The 20,194-nt window shown below is 37.9% G+C and overlaps 1 protein-coding gene across 2 annotated transcripts in view; it reads left to right on the top strand.

Moving 5' to 3' along the window:
- CTNNA2 (catenin alpha 2) overlaps positions 1-20,194 on the top strand; it is a 477,001-nt gene that overhangs the window by 51,603 nt on the left and 405,204 nt on the right. For both annotated transcript variants that reach the window (XM_005427746.2, XM_014309794.2), the window contains exon 2: positions 5,318-5,424. In XM_005427746.2, coding sequence (XP_005427803.1) covers positions 5,323-5,424 — 102 coding nt within the window. In that variant the 5' untranslated portion in view covers positions 5,318-5,322. The remainder of the gene's footprint in view (positions 1-5,317; positions 5,425-20,194) is intronic.

The raw sequence follows: 20,194 nt of genomic DNA, 5'->3' as shown, positions 1-20,194 counted from the left end.
CTCTGATTGTTTCAGCCAGATCTGCTGGAGGCTGTGCTGGGCTGTCATTGACTAATGATAAGAGCTTTTTATCTGCAGAAAGGCATGTTTCTCCATTCCCTTTCCCACTGCGCTTTTACTCCTCATAGTAAGTCTCTGTCCTCTTAGCATTTCTGCTTTATTTCCTCTCCCTGCAATTGTTATGTGCTCCTGCTTTTTGTCCTTCTGTCTCTATTTGTGTTCTTGTGTCAGTGGAGACAGAGAATGAGCAAATGGGTTGGGAATTGTGCTGGAAACCAGGCTCCCTTGAGGATCAGAGCTCTTGCAGCTTCACTTTCTGCTGCTCAGGTCAGAGCAGAGGTGCAGCTGCATTGCTCAGCACTGCAGATAAATGTCAGGGAACAGAATCTTGGCTGTGTATATGTAGGTTTATATATATAAATATATCTATCTATATATATATATATATATCTGAGTGCAGCCATCTGCCAGCCAGGGCTGGGCTCTCCAGGATTGTAGGATTTCTGATCCCTCAGCTGGTTTGTCCTGTGCTCCTGCCTGCCCTGTACCTGAGCTAATCCAGAGCCAGCTTGTGCATCTCTAAACACTGTTATTCTCTGTAGGCAGCCACAAGGGTATAACCATTCGTGTGTTTAGATTTCCACCTCCCAGTGAAGCAAATGTCTATGAAATCAGTCAGATTTTTTTTTCTGTGTCTGTCTCAAGAGCTTGTGTATCCTGCTGGAAGGAATTCCATATTCCTGGCAGAAGTCTGTGTCTCTGTGCAGAGAGGTGTTTGTTGTGACGTGGTTCTCAATCTTCAGATGAGAACCGAGGAAGTGCAGGCTGTGTTATTCAGTTTTTAACTCATCTGAAACCACTTTGTGTCTGGAGAGGCTGCCCTGCCCTCCACCTCTGCTGCTCTTCTCAGGGCTTTGGTTGTCCCCTGTGCTGCTGTGAGCCTGGCTGCAGAGGCAGGCAGGGAGCTGAACACTTCTGTAGGGTGAATTATTGTTCAGGCAGGTTCTGCTCCTGGTGGAATTCACCAAGGGAGAAGGGTGGAAACCTGCAGGAGGAGCTGAGCTGGGCGATCAGCTGGGTTTAAAGCGTTGGTGGAACTGCCCTATTGATCTGGACACAGGGATTGCAGTCCAGGGTGGTGACTGATGGAGAATCAGATGTAAAGCAGATTTTTTTCACTAGTCCATGTAAATGCCTTAAGCATTAGGTATTAAACATTGAATATTTTAAAGTTAGTATTTGAACTTTACTATTTGGAAAGATTATTACTATTTTGCTAAATTATTACTATTTAGCCTTTTGACTCCTCTCACCTTACTGCTTCTCAACTTTGCTGGACATCTTTCTTCCACTAATAAATATAATTTTTTGCCTTCCAGTAGCAAGTAGAGTGTTGGAAGTGCAGACTTGTACTGCCAGCACTGCCAATTTACTCCTGCCAGCAGATTAATCCTACAGCTTTGCTATGAGTCAGGTAGAAAGGGTTTTTACTTTATTCTGGATGAAATGTTTGCCATCTGTCTTTCATGTCTGCATTGCAGATGTGAACTGGACTAACAGCTGGAGGTCTGCTCAAGACTGGCAATGTTTATATTTCTAAAAATATTATCACTTTGCTTCAGCAAACGTTGCTTTTGCCGATGTAGATGTTAAGTATTTTTACTCTTAAGTTGGAGTTGCAGCACAGAAATAAGCTGCAGTCACTCATGAGCAGCTTTGACCCTCAGAAATCTCTGTGTGAGTCACGGGGAGAGTGGATCTGTTGTGGAGGAAAAACAGGGAGTTGTAGTGTGACAGACAAACAATTCCACATGCTGAACATTTTGGGTTCGTAGGATGTTCCAAAAAGTAAAATTATGCTGTGTGAAGAGGCTGGTGGCAAGGGTGGTGTGGGGTTACAATTCTGGGGACTGTTATATAATGGAGAATTCTGCTGCTGTGTCTTGTATTTGCAGGGTTCCCAGACAAAGGAAGGAATGATGAATCTGACTCCCATGTTCTTAGAAGACTAATTTATTATTTTATGATACTATATTATATAAAAGAATACTATAGTAAACCATACTAAAGAATACAGGAAGGATACTTACAGAAGGCTAAAAAGATAATAATGAAAACTCCTGACTACTTCCAGAGTCCTGACAGAGCTTGGCCCTGATTGTTTCATTGGTTTCATGTGAATTGTTTTGACTTAATGACCAATCACCTGTTGGATAAACAATCTCCACATTCCACGCATGAGCCCAACACAGGAGAAGCAAATGAGATAAGAATTGTTTTTCTTTTTCTCTGAGGCTTCTCAGCTTCCCAGGAGAAGAATTCTGGGCAAAGGGATTTTTCCAGAAAATATGACGGTGACAGATGTGGATTTTGGCTCCACTTGTTCAAGTAAATGCTTGTTAGTGTTTGCTAAAGTAAATAGTTATTTTCTTTACAGATAGGCTTTGAAGACAGACTGGCTAAACAAATGCTCACACTGAACATTACTGAGCTGGATAGAGACATTTCTGTGTTGCTGTATTTAGGAAAAGCTAAAAGCTTAGAACAAGAGACATTTTGGCACATGCTCAAGGAAGAAGAAACACAGGCAATAGAATTCCTAAAATATATTCTTGAAGGAAGTCTGGAGCTAGTTTCAGGATTAGGACTGCAATGTCTGTATACTTCTATGGCAGTATTATTACAGCACTATTAAATTCTATTTCCTTTCAGTGGAGTAGTTAAAGCTGCTTTTGGGGAATATTTGGTCAAATAGTCATAAAATACTCTGAGCATCCTGTCCTTTATCCAACCGAGCAGTCCCTGTTTGCCTGTTTGGTGTAGGAAGTTCAGTGTAGAAATTGCAAGGAAGGAACATTCCACCTATTCTTACATAAACACTTGGGCAGGTAACTTCTTTTTAGTCTTGTCATTTAAAATTGCTGTTGTGACAGCAGCTGAAGGAGTGTTGAGAAAAATACATTAATTTTACTTTTTACTTATTTGCTGTTGTGGTGTAGATTTGACTGAAAATGAAAAACTGCCATAAGTTTTTAATAAGGTTTTTTCTTGCATGTGCCCTTTTTATATTTGAAAGCCACTGTGGTGGATTTAGTGTTGGTTAATTGTTAATGTATTTATTTTTTGTTGAGAGAGGTAGGATTAGGAAAAAAGTAAAGTAGGTTTGAAATTTTAAACGGGTATAAAGAAATTATATTTTATTAAATTTTATTAATAGTAACTAAAAGAAAGAAGAATAAAAATTAGAATAAAATCACCTTTTATATTGAGTTCTGAGGGATATTTGTTTTATTTTTTAGTAAAGGTTACATTCTGGCCTTATTCTGGCTGTAACGACTGATCACCCAGGTTATTTTTAGTATCAACTGCATGACTGCCACCCACTGAAGTTAATTTGCTTTTGTAGGCTCTGGAGTATGGTACAGCTTTGGATTTGGTTTTGAATTATGACAAGTTTGAGTACTCATGTTAATAGTTAGTGAGGAGAAGTGTGCTTAGTGAAAAGACTGTGACACATTTGAAAATATCATAACTCATAATTAACCAATTAGAATAATTGTCTACTTCAGGTTTATTTTTTGAATTCTAGAGACAAACTGGAATGGCAACCAACTTTATATAAAAAAGAAACAGGCTCTAAAAGATAATTAAATATTATCTGTTGGAAAAATGATGGCTCCCACATCACCCATGTTTACAGCAACTAGAAACTGTCTCACAATTTTCTTTAATCACGCCTGGGTGTTTTCAGCACTGTAAAACATGAAACCTAATGGGTTTTTGTGGAGGACTGGAAACTGAATAGTAGTGATTTTAGCACTCACTAGATATTATCTGATAATTCTGTTACCAAATGTTTGCAAGTGAGAGGAGGCTAATGATGGTTTTATGTGTGATTTATAAATATATTGATTAGGGAGTTCTGATATGCCTCTCTTTTTGAGCAAGTATTTAAACCCAGTGAGAATCTTTTGCAGAGACTCACCAGCCTGTTTGTATTGATTGATAGTGATTCCTCCAGACACTCTCCTGAACAGAGCAGTAGAATTTATTTTGTATATACTGGAAAATGCTGCTAAATCCTGAGTAAGTACATTGCTGAATTCATGAAGTGGATTGTGATTCAAGGAGCAATAGATGAGTTTCTTTTGATTTTGTTCCCTTAATTACGGTGGTGATTAATTTGTTTACGTATTTCTAAATTTTGGTACTGAAATTAGCTTATTGATTAAAAATGCTAAGATAAAATACCAAAGTTGCTAAGTTAAAAGTACTGAAATTGCTTTCTGAAGAAAACAATTTAAAACTTTTTGGATATTGTATGCAGAGGGGCCTGACTTGAATCTCACATGATATCCAGTATGATACTACTGGTTTGGCTTTACCTGTTAAGTGTTCTCATGGTATACAGGACTTCTAATTTTTCATTTCAATTTTGAAATAAAGGGAAATATTTAAATCAGAATTATTTAAAATGAGCATTTTTTATTAGATTTTTCTGTCTTCTTGGGTTTGGTGGACAGGTTAATTTATAAGTGGCTTTGCTTGTCACTGAATACTTAAATCACTTTCCAGCTCAATGAGGTGCATTGGATGTCTCTTACAGCCTGACAGCTGAACTTCTATGTATCTGAAATTTCCAAAATGAAGTCAGCTGTTTAGAAAATTGCATGAAAACCTGAAATGGTGAATAAAATGACACCAATTTGCTGTTGTCTTCATTTTGGGCTTTGTTTAAGCTTTGAAGCCTAAGGTGGTCTGGAGAATCTGTTTTGTCTTTAAATGAGTACTCCTCTTCTTGATGCAAAATTAAGAAATGCTGAATACTGTGGGAGAAGTTTGATTCAAAAAATCTGAAGAGAGTTGTTGAATTTGTTTCATTCCACTTCTGACTCTTCCAGTTCCTTGCCTCTCTCACTCTGAAGGGTGCAGGGGGATATGGGGGGTTGCAGTAAGTTCATAAAACTTCCTCACACTTTTCCCCTGCTCCAGTTTGGGGTCTCTTTGTGGGATGGAATCCTTCAGGATAAACCTGCTCCTGCCTGTGCCCTCCATGGGATGTGGTTCCTTCAGGACACACCCATCTGCTGTGGTCTTGGAGGTACGGGAGGAAAAATAATTTGGTATATAAACATCTAAGCACCCGTTGAATGTGGCAGTGGTGCACCTGGGAATTCTTGTGAGTAGAGGAACACCAGCAAGATTATGGAGAAGTATTTAATATGTAGCTATATATATTTATTCTTTAAATAAACGCTATGCATTATGTGGATATTGCAGTAATAATTTTCATGCTGTGTAATTTTATCTGTTCCAGGGAGTATGACTTCTGCAACGTCACCTATCATTTTGAAATGGGACCCAAAAAGTTTGGAAATCAGGACTCTCACAGTAGAGAGACTATTGGAGCCACTTGTTACCCAGGCAAGTGCCTTTGGTTTGTTTTGTTTCTTCCTTCAGCCCGATGCTGTATTTACTCTCTTTACATAATTATCTTAATTGTATTTGATAATAAAAATATGAGCAGTTTTTGTTCGTGATCTCTGTTGGAAAGCTGTGTTCAAACATGTTTAGAGACTCTTGTTCTAAATAATTTATAGTCTCAAAATCTGAGTAGGAATACAGTAGCAACAACTATTTACTTATGTCTGTCTTATAAAGCGATTTAGAAACTTAACAAACAGTCAGTCTAAAATAGGGATCTGACTAAGACATGCTTCTGGTTTGTTATTTCACCATGGAAGCCAATGAAATGGAAAAATGAAAACAAAATGAAAACAAACCAAAAACCAACCATCCAAATTACAGAAACTATTGAAGCCTGTTTTTATGGAGTGTGTGTAGAGGCCTGGTGCCTTTCTGTTTCTGAGTTGCTGTTAATAGGGTAAACCTGCTTCTTTAATTCCCACAAAATGATGTCTCTGTATGGTTCCTCTGCTCTTTCAGTGAGTCACTTTCCACTTTCCAAATCTGTTTTTTTTTCTTTGTTTTTGAAAAAAAAATTGTTATTTCTCTACAAATTATTCTGGACATGCAAGTCTCTAACTGTGTACATGACTTTACAGACTCAAGGCAGAGAGTTTGTTCTTTCATTCCACATGGTGATAACATGGTAACTAACTTCCATTATAAAAACTGATAATTTTGTTCTTGATATGAAAGACAGACTAAAATCCTGAATTCACTGTGAAACCAACTGAAAATGAGGTTGCCAGTTCCATTATTCTGGTACTGATCAGCATCAGCAAGTGAAGCTGCTGTGCACCAACCCCTGTTGTGAAACCCAAGTTATTGTGTCCTCTGGGAGGAATTTCCTGTTCTCCTTTTGCTTTATTTTCCACTGCTTTACCCAGAGAAGAGAAAGCATCAGCCCAGGAGTACCACTGTAGCTTCACAGTTTCACCAGGTGCTGGGTTAACTTTGGGCTCAGCTACACCTCTGTTTGATAGCACACTTGAGCGAATGCAAATGAAGAAATTACAAGTGGAGCTACAGGACTTGGATTTCTTCAATGATAAAAACTCATGTTCCCAAGATTGTATTTTGCTGAGCAACAGCGTGTTTCTATTTTAACAGCATGTCAAGGAGACTAGGGAAAATAAAATGCTGTCAAGAGAGGGTAGAGAAATGTTAGGCTATTGTTTTATTCAATTTAAATGAATATCTCCATTCTGATTTCTTCTTTTCATAGGCTTCTAGATAATATGAATAAATAAATAAAATAAACCCCTCCTTTTCGAACATGTGATTTGATTTCTTGTATTAGGGAAATAAGTAGATTTGCTTATTTCCCTCTACTTTGATTCCAGGGGAGTGTGTTCGACTAAAACCTGTTTTATGTGAGCCACACAAACGTAATCACGAAAGCTCCAAGTGATGAAAAATGTGTTACCTTCAGATTGCCTTTATCTGTTGCATTTCTAGCTGAGGCTGTTCAGCTGCTCTTTCTGTTTTTTCTCAGATAAGTTAACGATCATCCCAGTTTTAAAGACTTTTTGTTTTTTTTCCTCTGCCTGAAATAGCATTTGCAGTCTGCTCAGGTCAGGAATAATCTCTGGTTTACCTCTGCCTGTGCCGTGGCAGCCTCCACAAGATGCCACGTGCAAAAAGATTGGGATCTCCTTAAAAAGTTTCAAAGCAATTTTCTTCCTGAGAGGGAGAGAACATCTAATTTGAAACTTTATCTTGGCAAATAAATAAATAGATAAGTGTATAGGTATTTAATCTCATTCAGTTTGAGCCCTGAAGTCCACTTGTGGATTCAAATGAACTGCTTCAAATGAGCTGCTTAACAAGGAGATCTTAGAGATGGCAAGTTCTTCCATAAGTCATTGAAACAGGTCACTGGATAGAAGAGAGAGATTTGATGGCCACAGAATGCAGCAGAACTTTCACAAAAGCTCCTGAGCAGCCTTTGAAGGCAGTCCTACTTCCATGGAGTAATTCAGGTTGGAAAAGCCCTTCAAGATCATCAAGTCCCCAGCCCAGAGCACTGAGTGCCATGTCCAGTCCGTCCTTGGACACCTCCAGGGATGGGGACTCCAAACCTCCCTGGGCAGTTGCAATACCTGACCACCCTTTCAGAAGGGAAGAAATTCCTCCTGATGTCCAACCTGACCCTCCCCTGGCACAGCTCCAGGCCATGTCCTCTCATTCTCTTCTGGGGGAAGAGGCCAATCCCCACCTTGGCACAACCTCCTTTCAGGGAGTTGTAGGGGAATTTTGACCAGCAGTTTGGAGCAGATTAAATCCTGAGTCCCCCACAGCCAAAATTTGCCTGATCCTGTGATTTCCAGCACCAGCAGGACAAATTCATGTTTCATTTTGGTATTTGCATTTGAATAATCAGAGTACCCTCTTGTTCTCCATGCCGTGTGTGATTTTGGACAATGCTGGAAAAACTGGAAATTGTTGTACACAAATTCTAGGGCTCCCAAAGTGCTAATTTAGTCCTTTTTATCTGTGAACTTGGACTCTGAACTCAGTGTATGTGTAGGCATATGACTGACAGGTTTCCAGATGATGGTACATTCACTGGTCTCTGTCACCATTATATTTTCTGAAAAATCCTCTTTGCCCAGGACTTTCACCTGGGAAGCTGAGAGGAATGAAAACAATAATTATTTGACTGCTGGTCCCGTGTTTGCTGCTTTGGAATGTGTCTTGGACATTGTTTACCAACAGGTGAATGTTTGATTTGGTCCATGTGAATTGTTTTTTCTTAATGACCAATCACCATCAGCTGTGTCGGACTCTCTGAGTCAGTCATGGGTTTTTATTCTTAATTCTTGTTAAGCCTTCTTATGTATCCTTTCTCTTTCTTGTAGTATAGTTTAGTATAGCATTCTTTAATATAATATCATAAAATAATAAATTAGCCTTCTGAGAACTTGGAGTCAGATTCGCATCTCTCACCGCGTCCTGGGGACCCTCACAAACACCACTGGTCTCTCCTGATACTTTGGAGAGTAATGCAGAAATGTGATGTGGGTTTGACAAAGAACACCTCAGTGAGTCAGGGTAAGAGAATGGTGCATTAAAAGTGAATTTTAGACAAGCTCATTAGTGTTCCAGATGAGAAAATATGGATAACCTAGGAACTCATTTAGAAGAAATTAGAAGACAAGAAGGTTGTCTGAGCTGGAGGCAAAAGAAAAAAAATATCCAAAAATCCATTAACTGATCATGAGAATGCATTAGAAATGACAGAACTGCATTTATTCTAGGAAGCCCTGAACTAGCAAACTAATTAAAACTTTGTGTGGCTGTCAGAGATGTGAGAGGATTGGAGCTGGCTGGGGTACCCTGTTCCCAGTGTTTGTTGTCTTGGTGGAAGAGGAGCAGGTAGGGCCTGTCATGTCTGTCATGTCATTTATTAACTTGCCATTACTGAGGTTTTCTAAGAAATACGTGCTGGAAAAAAAATCATTAGAATTTCTGTTCTCCAGTGGGTTGAAATTACTAATTGAAATGTGTTTATTTCCTCTGGCTTTAGTGTCACAATTAGCTAAAAGCATAAGGTAATTGTATTTATTGCTAGCTTTGTTTTCTGACCTTTTGTTTTACTATGAGTCTTATAATTTTTAATTCCATTACATGTTTATAAGGAAATATATCAGTAAAACATATTCTAAAGGGTTGCTGCCTATTACTCTCACCTTCCTGCATAGTTACCACGTGGGTTGCAATTTTATTTGTTAGACTGTGGGTGGTTTTCCTAAGAGAAAAGAATTACATTTTTAGGAACGTTTTAACTGCAATAACGTGATATTTTATGTATAGCTGAAAAATAACACTGTTGGAGGTTATCCATAAGGAGTCAGGGGATTTTTTTGGTTGCTGTTGGTTTTGAGTGGTAATTAAATATGAATATGAATGCAATGTATATATATGTTAAGAAGAGAAAATAAATAATTTCTAACTATAAACCACCAACATCCATGCAATTTTTTGTTGAAAAACAAAAAAAACATGTATGTACAAACAGATGAAAAGATGAAGTGAGCTGTGTCAAGTTTTTGAAGATGAGAAGATGAGATTTTCTTTGTTGCTAAGATTTAAATTTTCTAAAGTCAATCTGTGTTTCTTTTCATTAGTTTTCCCTAGGAATTCTAAGTATTCAGCTTATGTGGCTGTTTACAACTCTACCTTTATTACCAGAACCATGCAGGAGTTGTGCCTTTTAGGATCTTTACATTTTTGAGCTGTTACTTTTTATTCCAGAGTTTTAACAACAGCACAAATAATGGTGAGTGTTCCTGTTGCAGATTGTTTGTGACTGATTCTATTTTCCTTCAGTGTGACACACTTTTGTCCTTCTAGATTTGCTGTGGAGAGACAGTTCTGATTGCAGTGCTTGTTTTGTGGGTTTTTCCCAGTGAATTTAAGATGCCAGTTACAGCATCTTAAAGGAAGCAACAATCTATCATAAGGCAGACTAAAATAATTGATTAATGATTTTACATTTTTTAAAATAGTAGCATCACTCAGTGAAATTAATTGGCTATATCTGTGAAGTAAATAAGTCACTGGATAAAATTACAAGTAGTTTTATTATGTGTTGTTTATGTAGAAGATCATAATAATCATGGCTGATGTTATTATTCATGAACTTAGGACTAATCCAATCCCTTGTACTCTGTGTTTGGAAAATGGACAAATTTCTATATTGCCATAAATATATAAACATAACTGTATTCCCAACAATTCCAGTTAATTGGATTTTACTTACATTTGGTGAACCTTGCTTTTATTGCATTTGAACCCTAAATCTGGTGTGCTCTTTTCCATGAGAAAGACATTATTTATTAATCTTGTCAGCTGCATTTGAACCACAGCTTTACTTTTGTAGGGTTGGTGAATGTCTTTGCATATTTCAAACAAGTTTGGGAGAACGTGGGTAATGGAGCACTTCATGCCTGATACCTGTTGCACTTGTTTTAGTAATTGCACTGAATTCTCCAGCAATTTCTTTATTTGATCGCTGGATTCAGCTGAATTTGCGTTCAAGACAGACCTAAGGGAAAATGAATTATGAAAGTTTATTTTTTGATCATTCAAGCTCAATTCAATAGTATAATGAGGTTAATATTAGGTCAGTATTATTTTTTTTTTTTACCTGAACAGGACTATTCTCCCAGTAGTGAAACTGATTCTTGTTTAGGCTCTTTCTGTCAGAGCAGTCCCAAATCTGTGGTGTTTCTGGGAGTATGGGAGCTTGGACTGTGCATGGATTGGATGATGGCTGATCCATGTTGGGGAGACAAAGTCAAATCATATCACAAAAGGAATATGGAATTTTTCTCTCTGAAACTGAGTTTCAAACATTTTAATGAAGTTATTATGTTGAATAGGAAGAGAATCCTCCTTTCTTTCTCCAGCATTATAGAAGCATACAATTGTTTAAGTTGAAAAAACCCTCTAAGATCATCAAGTCCAGCTGTTCTCCAGCACTGCCAAGGCCACCACTGACCATGTCCCCAAGTGCCACATCCACACCGTTTGTAAATCATGCCAGGGATGGGGACTCCATCACTGCCCTGGGCAGCTTGTTCTGGTGCTTGAGCACCCTTCCAGTGAAGAAATTTTCCTTGATATCCAATCTAAACCTCCCATGGCGCAACTTGTGCTGTTTGCTCTTGTCCTATGGACTATAAATTGTTTAAAGTAATTCCTGAACTGAACACTGTCAGCTGCCTTTTTACTTCAGGATGTTTTTTTCAACCATAAGAGAGGTATCTGCTGTACTCTGGCCATCCCTGCTTCTTGTTTCAGTAAAATTTGTGCCTCTGTGCCAGCTCTAGTTGGGATTCTCTCAGCGTGGAGACTTTTTGTGCTGTCTAGGACAAAAAATGTTTAGCTAAATTTTGTCTTTTCTATTTTTACTCTCCCGTGCTTGAAAGCTGCAGGGTATTTTTGGTATGCAGTGTCCTGTAAGATCTGGGCCTTGTCAGTCTGTGCCTCCCATTTTACTCACTGTTCAGAGGTGCTTTTGTTTGTACTTTGGATTTTATGCATGTTGGCATTTGCAGTGGGGAGAATGAGGACTCAGAGGGATTTAGGTCTCATCCATTACTCCCAAGTTCTGCTTTTATGGGATGATAGTTCTTAACTCAGAGCAAGGCAATATGATGGCTGCTTTTTCTCCTCTCCTGCTGCAAAAACCAGTGTGGAAAGATGGTGAGAAAATTTGTCACTGGTGTATCGTAGCTGGAAATGCAGATTGTGCTGGGAGCATCTTGGGTGTGCAATAAGCTGTGACTGAAAAAGCTCATGGCTAAAATGAACCTGCTCTAATTTGTAATTCTCTGTATGAAATGCTGGATTTTCCATGCATTGGATAACCCCTCAATTTTCTTCATCATTAGGCAATTATTAGCAGCTTGGGGTTACCGGAAAGTGGTTTTGTCTTTATTGTGATACGGACAAAATAATTTTATTTGCAGAATGGTTTTGTTGGAAGGGACCTGAAAGATCCCCTTGTTCCAACCCCCTGCCATGGGCAGGGACACCTTCCACTATCCCAGGTTGCTCTGAGCCTGGCTGACTCTTTCCTGTAGGTGTAGGGGAGAATTAGTGCGAGCAGCTTCATTGCTGGAGCCCAGGGAGGTCCCTGATCCTGTCTCCATCCTGCATCCTGAAATAGCATCTTTGGAACATGTCTAGACAGCTTTCTAACCCAGTTCTATTCCTGCAGATGGTTTTCTGGCAGCTTTCATGGAAGGCTTTTCAGAAAATGTTCTTGCCTGGGATTTCCAAACTCTAATCAAGAAGATCAATCTAATTATTGAAGTGTTCTTCTTCTACTTGTGTCCTTGAAGATGTGTAGAGAGGTCTAGTGAGACAGGGATGAGTCTTTTCCATGTCCCCAAATCCACAACTCAGCAGGTTCTTAACAATCCTGTTGATTTAATTTGGGTAGTCCCTGTAGAAGGGGAACATCTAAAGGTTTTGAGGGAAAATTGGCTTTGGTTGCATTTTTAGATGATTTTTCCCAGTTTGCTGAAAAGCAGTTCTATGTTTTGGGGTTTTTTTCAAAACATCTTGTGAACTGCCTGTCACTTCCAGAATTTCTCAGGGCTAACAAATATATTAGCAAATTACATTTTCTTTTATGTTAACAATGCTGATTAAAGCAGGATAGGCATATCACCTTATGTTTTGAAAGATGGTTGCATAATTATAATTGAAAGGCAGTAGCATTGATACAAAATCAGAACTGGATTTTCATTTTGGCTAATAAGGAAATCCTTGTTGATAACATAAACTTTCATTTACTCAAAGTGTTTGACAATTTTTTTTTTCCCAATGGTTAAATTAAAGACTTCAGAGTTACTGCAGCAGATACAAGTGCTAATATAATAATTTATATAACTGGAATGGTTCTAAGTCTAGGATATTTTTGTCATACAAACGTAGTGCTTTAACAGGGGGGCAACTTTAAAAAAATGTTTTTAATATCACTAAATGTGAATCAAATGTATTAAAATAAAGAATTTTAGTCACATACCGTATGAGCAGGGTCTTGGTATGGTTTGTTAAGCAGCAGCTTCAAAATGGATTTTCAAATATCCAACTGAATGTGAGCTCATCATAAGATGATAAAATGATCCTTAAGTGCATCAGCTGCTGGGTGTAAAGTAAATTTTATTTAAGCGTTATTATTGTTGTAACATAGTATTAATGAGATTATTATTGGAAGGATTTCCCCTTCTCAAAAGAGCTGTTGACAAACTGGAATGAGATCAGAGAAGAATTATGTGAATTATTGTGGTTTTGTCTTTTAATGGAAGCCTAAAGACTTTGGATACATTTCATCTATGCAAGGCTTATCAATTAAAAAGAAATTGTCTTAAATTTGCTGCCAGTATAGATTTTGAGACTATTTCTGGTAGCACTTACAGTGTAAATAACATTTTATGATTCTAATCTAAACTAAACTAGAATATGGGATTCACACCCTGAAAATAGGACATCCAAACACTAAACAGCCTCATCAGGGATTTTGAAGTAGGATTTGCAGGACAAGTAGTAACTTAGTAAGTTAAGAGGTATTATGATCTTGTATGTATGTTAAGAGGTAGTATGATCTCCAGTGTATGTTTGTGCATCAGCAAGAGGTTGTCTTGTAGTGAAGGTTTTTTTATTAATCCTACAAAATCCTCTCCCTTGAAAACAAAATGATAAGTGAATATAAACTGTAAATAAAGGGTAAATTGCATACAAGCTGGAAAGATGGGAAAATCAGTGCTACCTGAATCTTTGATGAAGAATTGGAATTAGTTTTGAAGTGTGGCACTCATGAGGCATTTTAAATCCTGGGGTCAGTTTGGGTCCCTCATGACAACAGAGACTTTGAGGGGCTGAAGCATGGCCAGGGAGGGGAACTGAGCTGGGGAAGGGTCTGGAGGACCAGGAGGGGCTGAGGGAGCTGGGAAAGGGCTCAGCCTGGAGAAAAGGGGGATCAGGGGGGACCTTGTGGCTCTGCACAGCTCCTGCCAGGAGGGGACAGCCGGGGGGATTGGGCTCTGCTCCCAGGGAACAGGGACAGGAGCAGAGGGAATGGCCAATCTAAACCAGGGGAGGTTTAGAATGAATATTTGGGAAAATTTCATCATGGAAAAAGTTGTGAAGGGAGTGGAGTCACCGTCTCTGGCAGTGGTCAGAAAACCTGTGGATGTGGCACTTGAGGGTGTGGTTTAGTTGTCCTCAGTTAATGGTTGGACTTGTTGATCTTAAAGATCTTTTCCAACCTTAATAACTCTGTGAGATGCTTTAGGTCCACCAGGAGTCATAAAACTGGGAAAATAATTACTGGAAGAACAAAACCCTGCAGTAAGGTGTCTTCTCTCTTTCTGAATCATGGAGGGAGCAATCCCTCCCTCCCTTATTTTCTGTCATTGATCAGATTTGCCAGGGAAAAGAGAAACTAGAGCAGCACCCCTGTGATTAAATATGTATGTTTCTAATGACTTTGGGAGCAATTTGGATATTGAAGTTTGCAATCCATCTTAGCTTCATTCTTCAGAGTGATCTGAAAATCTTACTCACTTTCTTCTTTTTCATTAACTTCATTAGCTGTGTGTGTCATCAGTCTGCAAAAGTTAGAACAGAAAATAATCCTAATTACAAAAATAATACCCTAATTACAAGATTTTGCTTTGAGGTGTTAATTAACCTAATTCTAATGATCCATGTTCTGAGAAGCAGTGGCAGTTTCTGTTGCATTGCCCTTCAATATGTATTTCTGAACACTGATTTATTTGCACTTCAGACAGCTCAGGGCATGGGTACATGGATATTTTGGATTTGATTTCTGTTTGTTTCCTTTGTTAATTTCTTTGGAATATTGATTCTATTTGGTGTGCAACTTTTAACTTTTAATAGTAGACTTTTTGGTAATTTTGACTGTTTTATGAATTAATTTTTTTTTTTTTGGTAACTAGAGAGATCTGAGCTTTTGGTGTATTTTAAAGATGACCTTGATTTTCAGCCAGAGAAATTTAGATGAAATTTTGCCTTGAGAAAATGGCGTACTTTTGCCTTAAGCACATGGTGTAAATTATCATATTTATTTTCTTGTTTGGTCTATTAATTTTCAGTACCTTTTCTCACAAGCTTATCATGATTGGTGTTCTTGAATATTATGTGTCTGACCAGCAAATGCTCAGATTGGGAAGAAATATCCTCTTCTACTTGTCTCTTTCACTGGGTTGATTAATATTTTCCCCTTTATATATTGGAGTTTCTCTCTTATTTAGTCTGTTTCTCTGTACTCCTGTAGTGCTTTGGTCCTCATTGATGAAACTTCAAACCTTTTACTAATTTATTATGAGGGTATTAAGGATATATAACTCTTGCTTAGCTTATTCAACACAGATTAATTCAATATTGTGCAGATGACCTTTTATGAATACACAAGGAATATTTCTCTGCTGAGTAGAAATTTTCCCTTTTGTAGATATCTGTTTTTTAAAATAAGTCTTTTTAATATCCTAAATTAAGTCAGTGCTAAAATTTTCATTCTCATTCAGTTTCTTGGGTCAGTGTGGAACAAAGGACTATCTGCAATTTAATAATAAATAAATTTCTTCTCTTCCTTCATGAATAAAATGGTGTTTAGCCAAAAAAATAGCATAGTCATAACAAAGTAACCTTGACGTTTAATGTGTGTATTGTTCTTTATAAACCTGTTTGAAAGATGAAAATAGATGAAATTGAGTATACGTAAAATTTTAAACTAATTAATTTTCACTTAAGAATTTTTACTTCTGCTTAATTTTCATTTATGAAAGTTACAATGTGGAAAAGGATAAACTAAAACTATTGAGTTTTCATGGCCAGGTTTTGGTAGGGAGGGGACTACAGGGTGTAAGAGCCTGAATGAGGGATGTGGGACCCCAGGCAGCTCTCCAAAATGCAGTTTATTCCATCCAAGGTGTCACAGCAGTCCAGGTTTGTGGGTGACAGAGCCTGTGCCTACAGCTGTCAGCTCCAGCTGCAGGCAGGCCTGAGACCCTGAGTTTAGGTTACAATGCATTATAGACTTTTGGTTACAATGCATTCTATACTTTTCTTTGCTGAGCATCCTCATACAGTAGAACCAATCTATACCTTAACTTTTATCTCTAGCCTATCATAACTACTGTAATTACCATATTCATGTTACTGTTCTCCAGTCACTCAAAGTCAGTACATTACAGTTTAAGCTAGAAGTTGTTTTTCAGTTTTCTTGCAGTGGAAAATTCTGAGACCTTTTTTCTACTTGCAACATTTGCTGATTTGTTTGCCTGTGCTATCTTTCTGCTTGGTAAAAACATCTTCTTGTTTGGGGTGGGTTTATCCTTTGCTCTAATCATAAAAACCCCTTCTAACTAACAGACCCTTTGCCTCCTTGGTTATCCAGTAAGGCTGGCTCAGCAATTCTTTTCTTCTATATCAAAACTTGCTTCCATCTCTATTCCTTCTTCAGATTCTACATTCAGAAGTCTTTCTGCTTAGCACACATATCTGTGAGACTTTCTTATCAAACTTTCATCCTTCCCAACAACAGGGTTCAGTGAGAAGCTGCTGGAAGCTTCCCCACATCCGTGGAGCCAATTCCAGCCAGCTCCAGGCTGGACTCATCACTGGACAAGGCTGACACCTCTGCACTTTCTTGCTCTAATTCCTTATCTCCTTCTAAAAACAATTAATCTGTAAGTTTTCAGAGAAGGTTTTTGGAGAAAGGAGATTTGCAACAGGAATTAATTTTTCTGATTCATTTCATCTTGCTCCCTAGCAATGAAAATGTATTGTATCTGCTTATGCTAATAATAAATACTTCCTTTGGAAGGTGTTCATGTAAAAACATAATGAACCCAGTGTGCTGAATGGCTTCTGCATGTGAAGTTGTTTCCAGGGAAGATGTATTAATGTATTCCACTTTTTCCCAGGGAATTACACGTTTCTACACCCTTAGTGTGGAGTGATTAAGCTTTTACTACTCTGCTTGAAATACTTTAATTGGTAGGTACATTTATACTTTCCTGACAAGGATGGAAAAATATTGAGGGAAATGCAGGCATGTGAGGCATAGCATCTATTTTAATATCTGTATCTATAGATATTAAAATAGATATAGATAGATATCTCTCTTCTTTCTCTTCTTTTTTTTTCTGTCTTCTTGGTACATATTCTTTAAATCTGTTTCATTCCTATGTTCCACCTCATAAGATCTTTATGAATGCTTCCATAGCGTGTAATATTTTTATTTTTTATTTCTTTTCAGGCCGAAGGACTCAGTGTTTTCATGTACGTGCAGTGTGATGCTGTTGACTGTTGGAGTGTGGTGGATTAACAAAGTTTGTGGCAGTGTTTTTACCTTTCATGGAAAAGTAAATGGTTTTTATTTGAGCAGTTCCTGTGTGACACAACTGAAATACTTGCTAGAGGAGCTGGAAACATGCAGGTGTATCCTTGCTGTAGTGCTGACTGTGATCAGTGAGTTAATTTTGTAATGGTCCATGCCCTGTAAAATAAGCGTTTCTTTGTGAGCCACTGATATGATGATTAAATCCACTGGCAAAGAGATATCTGCATTTTGGAGTTTCTGAAGTCAGCAGCATTCCAGCTCATATGTTCAGGATGTATCAGGGTCACATCATTTAGTTCCAGGCAGAAATTACTGCCATGACTTTACACATGACCCTTCTCATCCACAGAATATTTTTAATGCTGTTACTGCAGCTCTCAAGAGCTCCTGAAAGTCAATTTAATTGTGTGTTGGAATCCAAAATGCAGAGAACACTCAGAACTTTGGGCCTGCAAGCCAAAGCTTAGAATTAAACAAGATTTGATCTGAGGCCTTGGAAAAGGCTTCCAAACTTAGGTGCTAGAAGCAAGAATGCAGGTTTATAGTTCAAAGCAGAGACAAGTTAAGCTAATTAAAAGAAAGTTTAGAGTTTAAGATATTAAAAAAATAATAAAATAGCTGCAAAAGTAAACAAAGAGATTAGAATGCAGTGCTGTAGGTTTGTGTGCCACAACATGATTAGCTAAAAATCTTACACTCTACCATAAGTCCATAAGACAAAACATTTAAAGTCAAAAACATAAATATCCTTGTTAGCAATGTTTTATTAGTCAATAAATCCTTAAAAAGTCATGTAACTAAAAGTCTTGTACCCTTCTAAACCATACTATAACAATGTGAGCTGAACTCACCCTTCCTACTTACGTAAAAATAAAGAAAATGAACTGAATTATCAAAAACAACTCAGAAGTTCCATCTCAAATTCCTTCCAAAATTCCCCACAATGGTTTTTGACCCTGGTAAAAAATTCAGCAGTTGTACTGGTCTTTAAGGGATTTGGTCTCTTTTAAAAATTAACTTTTTTCTGGCAGTAGACAAGCTGCAAGAGTGGAAATTATTGTTGTGATCATCATCCTAGAGGTTTTTCAGGTGTTTAAATTTTACTGAACAAAAGTTACTAAGCACTTTGGAACTGAAGTCTGAAATTTTGAGCTCAGAGTAGATCACTGCATAATATTTTATACATCTTTAATGAGAGATTAGTAATGCATTTGTTCTGCACACTTCTCAGCCTTTTTCATTGAACTTGAAGTGTCCAAGAGTAAAATTGATACAATCAAGATACAAAATTGTGTTCTTTTTTCAAGTGATTGGCCCTGCAGTTTTCTCAGTCGACATTAGAGTTTGTGAGAAATGCTGGCTGCGGGGTTTGTGCTTTGTTTTTTTGTGGGTTTTTTGTGTTTTTTGGGGGGATTTTGTGGTTGTTTTGGTAGTTTGATTTCAGTACTTTTTATTTATTTTCTTTGTTTTGTGACTGTTTTGGTTTTACAACCCAGCACCAGCCCTGGATGAGCCAGCAAAGACGTTAAACATCCACAGATCTTTTATTTTCCATCCCTCGTGAAAATGAGGTGGAAAACCTGGAATGTCAGTTTGTGCTGAGCTGTGGGAGTTGTGTGTATAATCAAATAGTGGCTTTATGCATACTTTTGTCAGCAGAGAAATTAGAAGCCAATTTTGTCAAAAACTAAGAAGAAATGAAGATGCTTTATGAGCTTTCCTTTTCATTAACAGCGATGCTGCTAAAGCTGATTTGCCCTGAAGTGGGATAAATCCTTCCAAAGTCTTCTGCAACCTTTGCTACAAGACTGCTGGGACAGGGAACCCAAAGGATCTTTAAGTTTCTGTAACATCCTCGTCCTCCTGGGCTCCCCTCCAGCCCTTTGCTCTCACCAATCACTTGGGTTTGTCCCCAGGCCCCATCCTGTCCCAAAATACCTATAAACTTAGGAATTGTCAAGAAAGTGCAATTAAATATTTTTGAACTGGAAAGAAAATGACTGAAAATATTAAAGGTCTCGTTCTTTACGGAATGGAATTTGTGAAGGAAAGGAGTTTTAGCACACTGGAGGTGAGGGTGTGAAAAGTTTAATTTGAGATTTTAGCTTCCTCTAGTGACTTTATGAAGGATTGTCTTACTGCTCCCATTTGACCATTTTTGTCTATTCTTTCAAATACCTCCCTTTGCCAAAAAAAAAAAAAATTCTTGTTATTAGATCATCAATCTAGGTCCTGTGATAATTTCTTCTCTTTTTTTTTTCTTCTTCCTTATTCTTCTTGGATATAAGACTTGGGTCCTCTTAAATGATTTTCAGAATCTTTGCTTTAAAAAAGAAAATAAAAATCACAGCAGTTTTAACCCAGAGGTGGTTGTGCCTTTCTTCAGGCCACGCTCTGTGGTGGTCCTTGATTTTCTCTGCCAAACTCTTTAAGTAGGTCCTTGCTTTTACAGTTCTTGTGTCAGGGCTCCTTAAGGCTCCCATGGTAACATCTGCTTCCAGGTTTTTCTTTACCCTTGACTCCGACCCAGCTTTTGAATTTGTGTGTTTTTATTACAGGAAAGGGCAGAAATCAGCAGGGTTGCATTTATGAGTTTGGAATTACCTGTTTTAGAGAAAATCGTTTCAGGTTAACAGCCTGTTGGGTCTGGATTCATTGGCTGCTTGCATATTGAGTTTCATGAGGCTTGTTTAAAGAAGTCTTCACTGGAAAATCAGTCATGTTACAATTGTTCTGTGGAGCTGGCAGTCTGAGCTGCAGGTTTAGTTGCAGATTTCACATTGAATTGCTGGCAGATACAAAGGTAAAGCACACTGTGGATGAGTCAACTCAGTTTTTGTG

The sequence above is a fragment of the Geospiza fortis genome, unplaced genomic scaffold (genome assembly GCF_000277835.1).
Source record: "Geospiza fortis unplaced genomic scaffold, GeoFor_1.0 scaffold180, whole genome shotgun sequence".
NCBI lineage: Eukaryota > Metazoa > Chordata > Aves > Passeriformes > Thraupidae > Geospiza > Geospiza fortis.
Note: the sequence above shows the minus strand (reverse complement) of the source record. Positions and strands in the feature narration are given on the sequence as shown.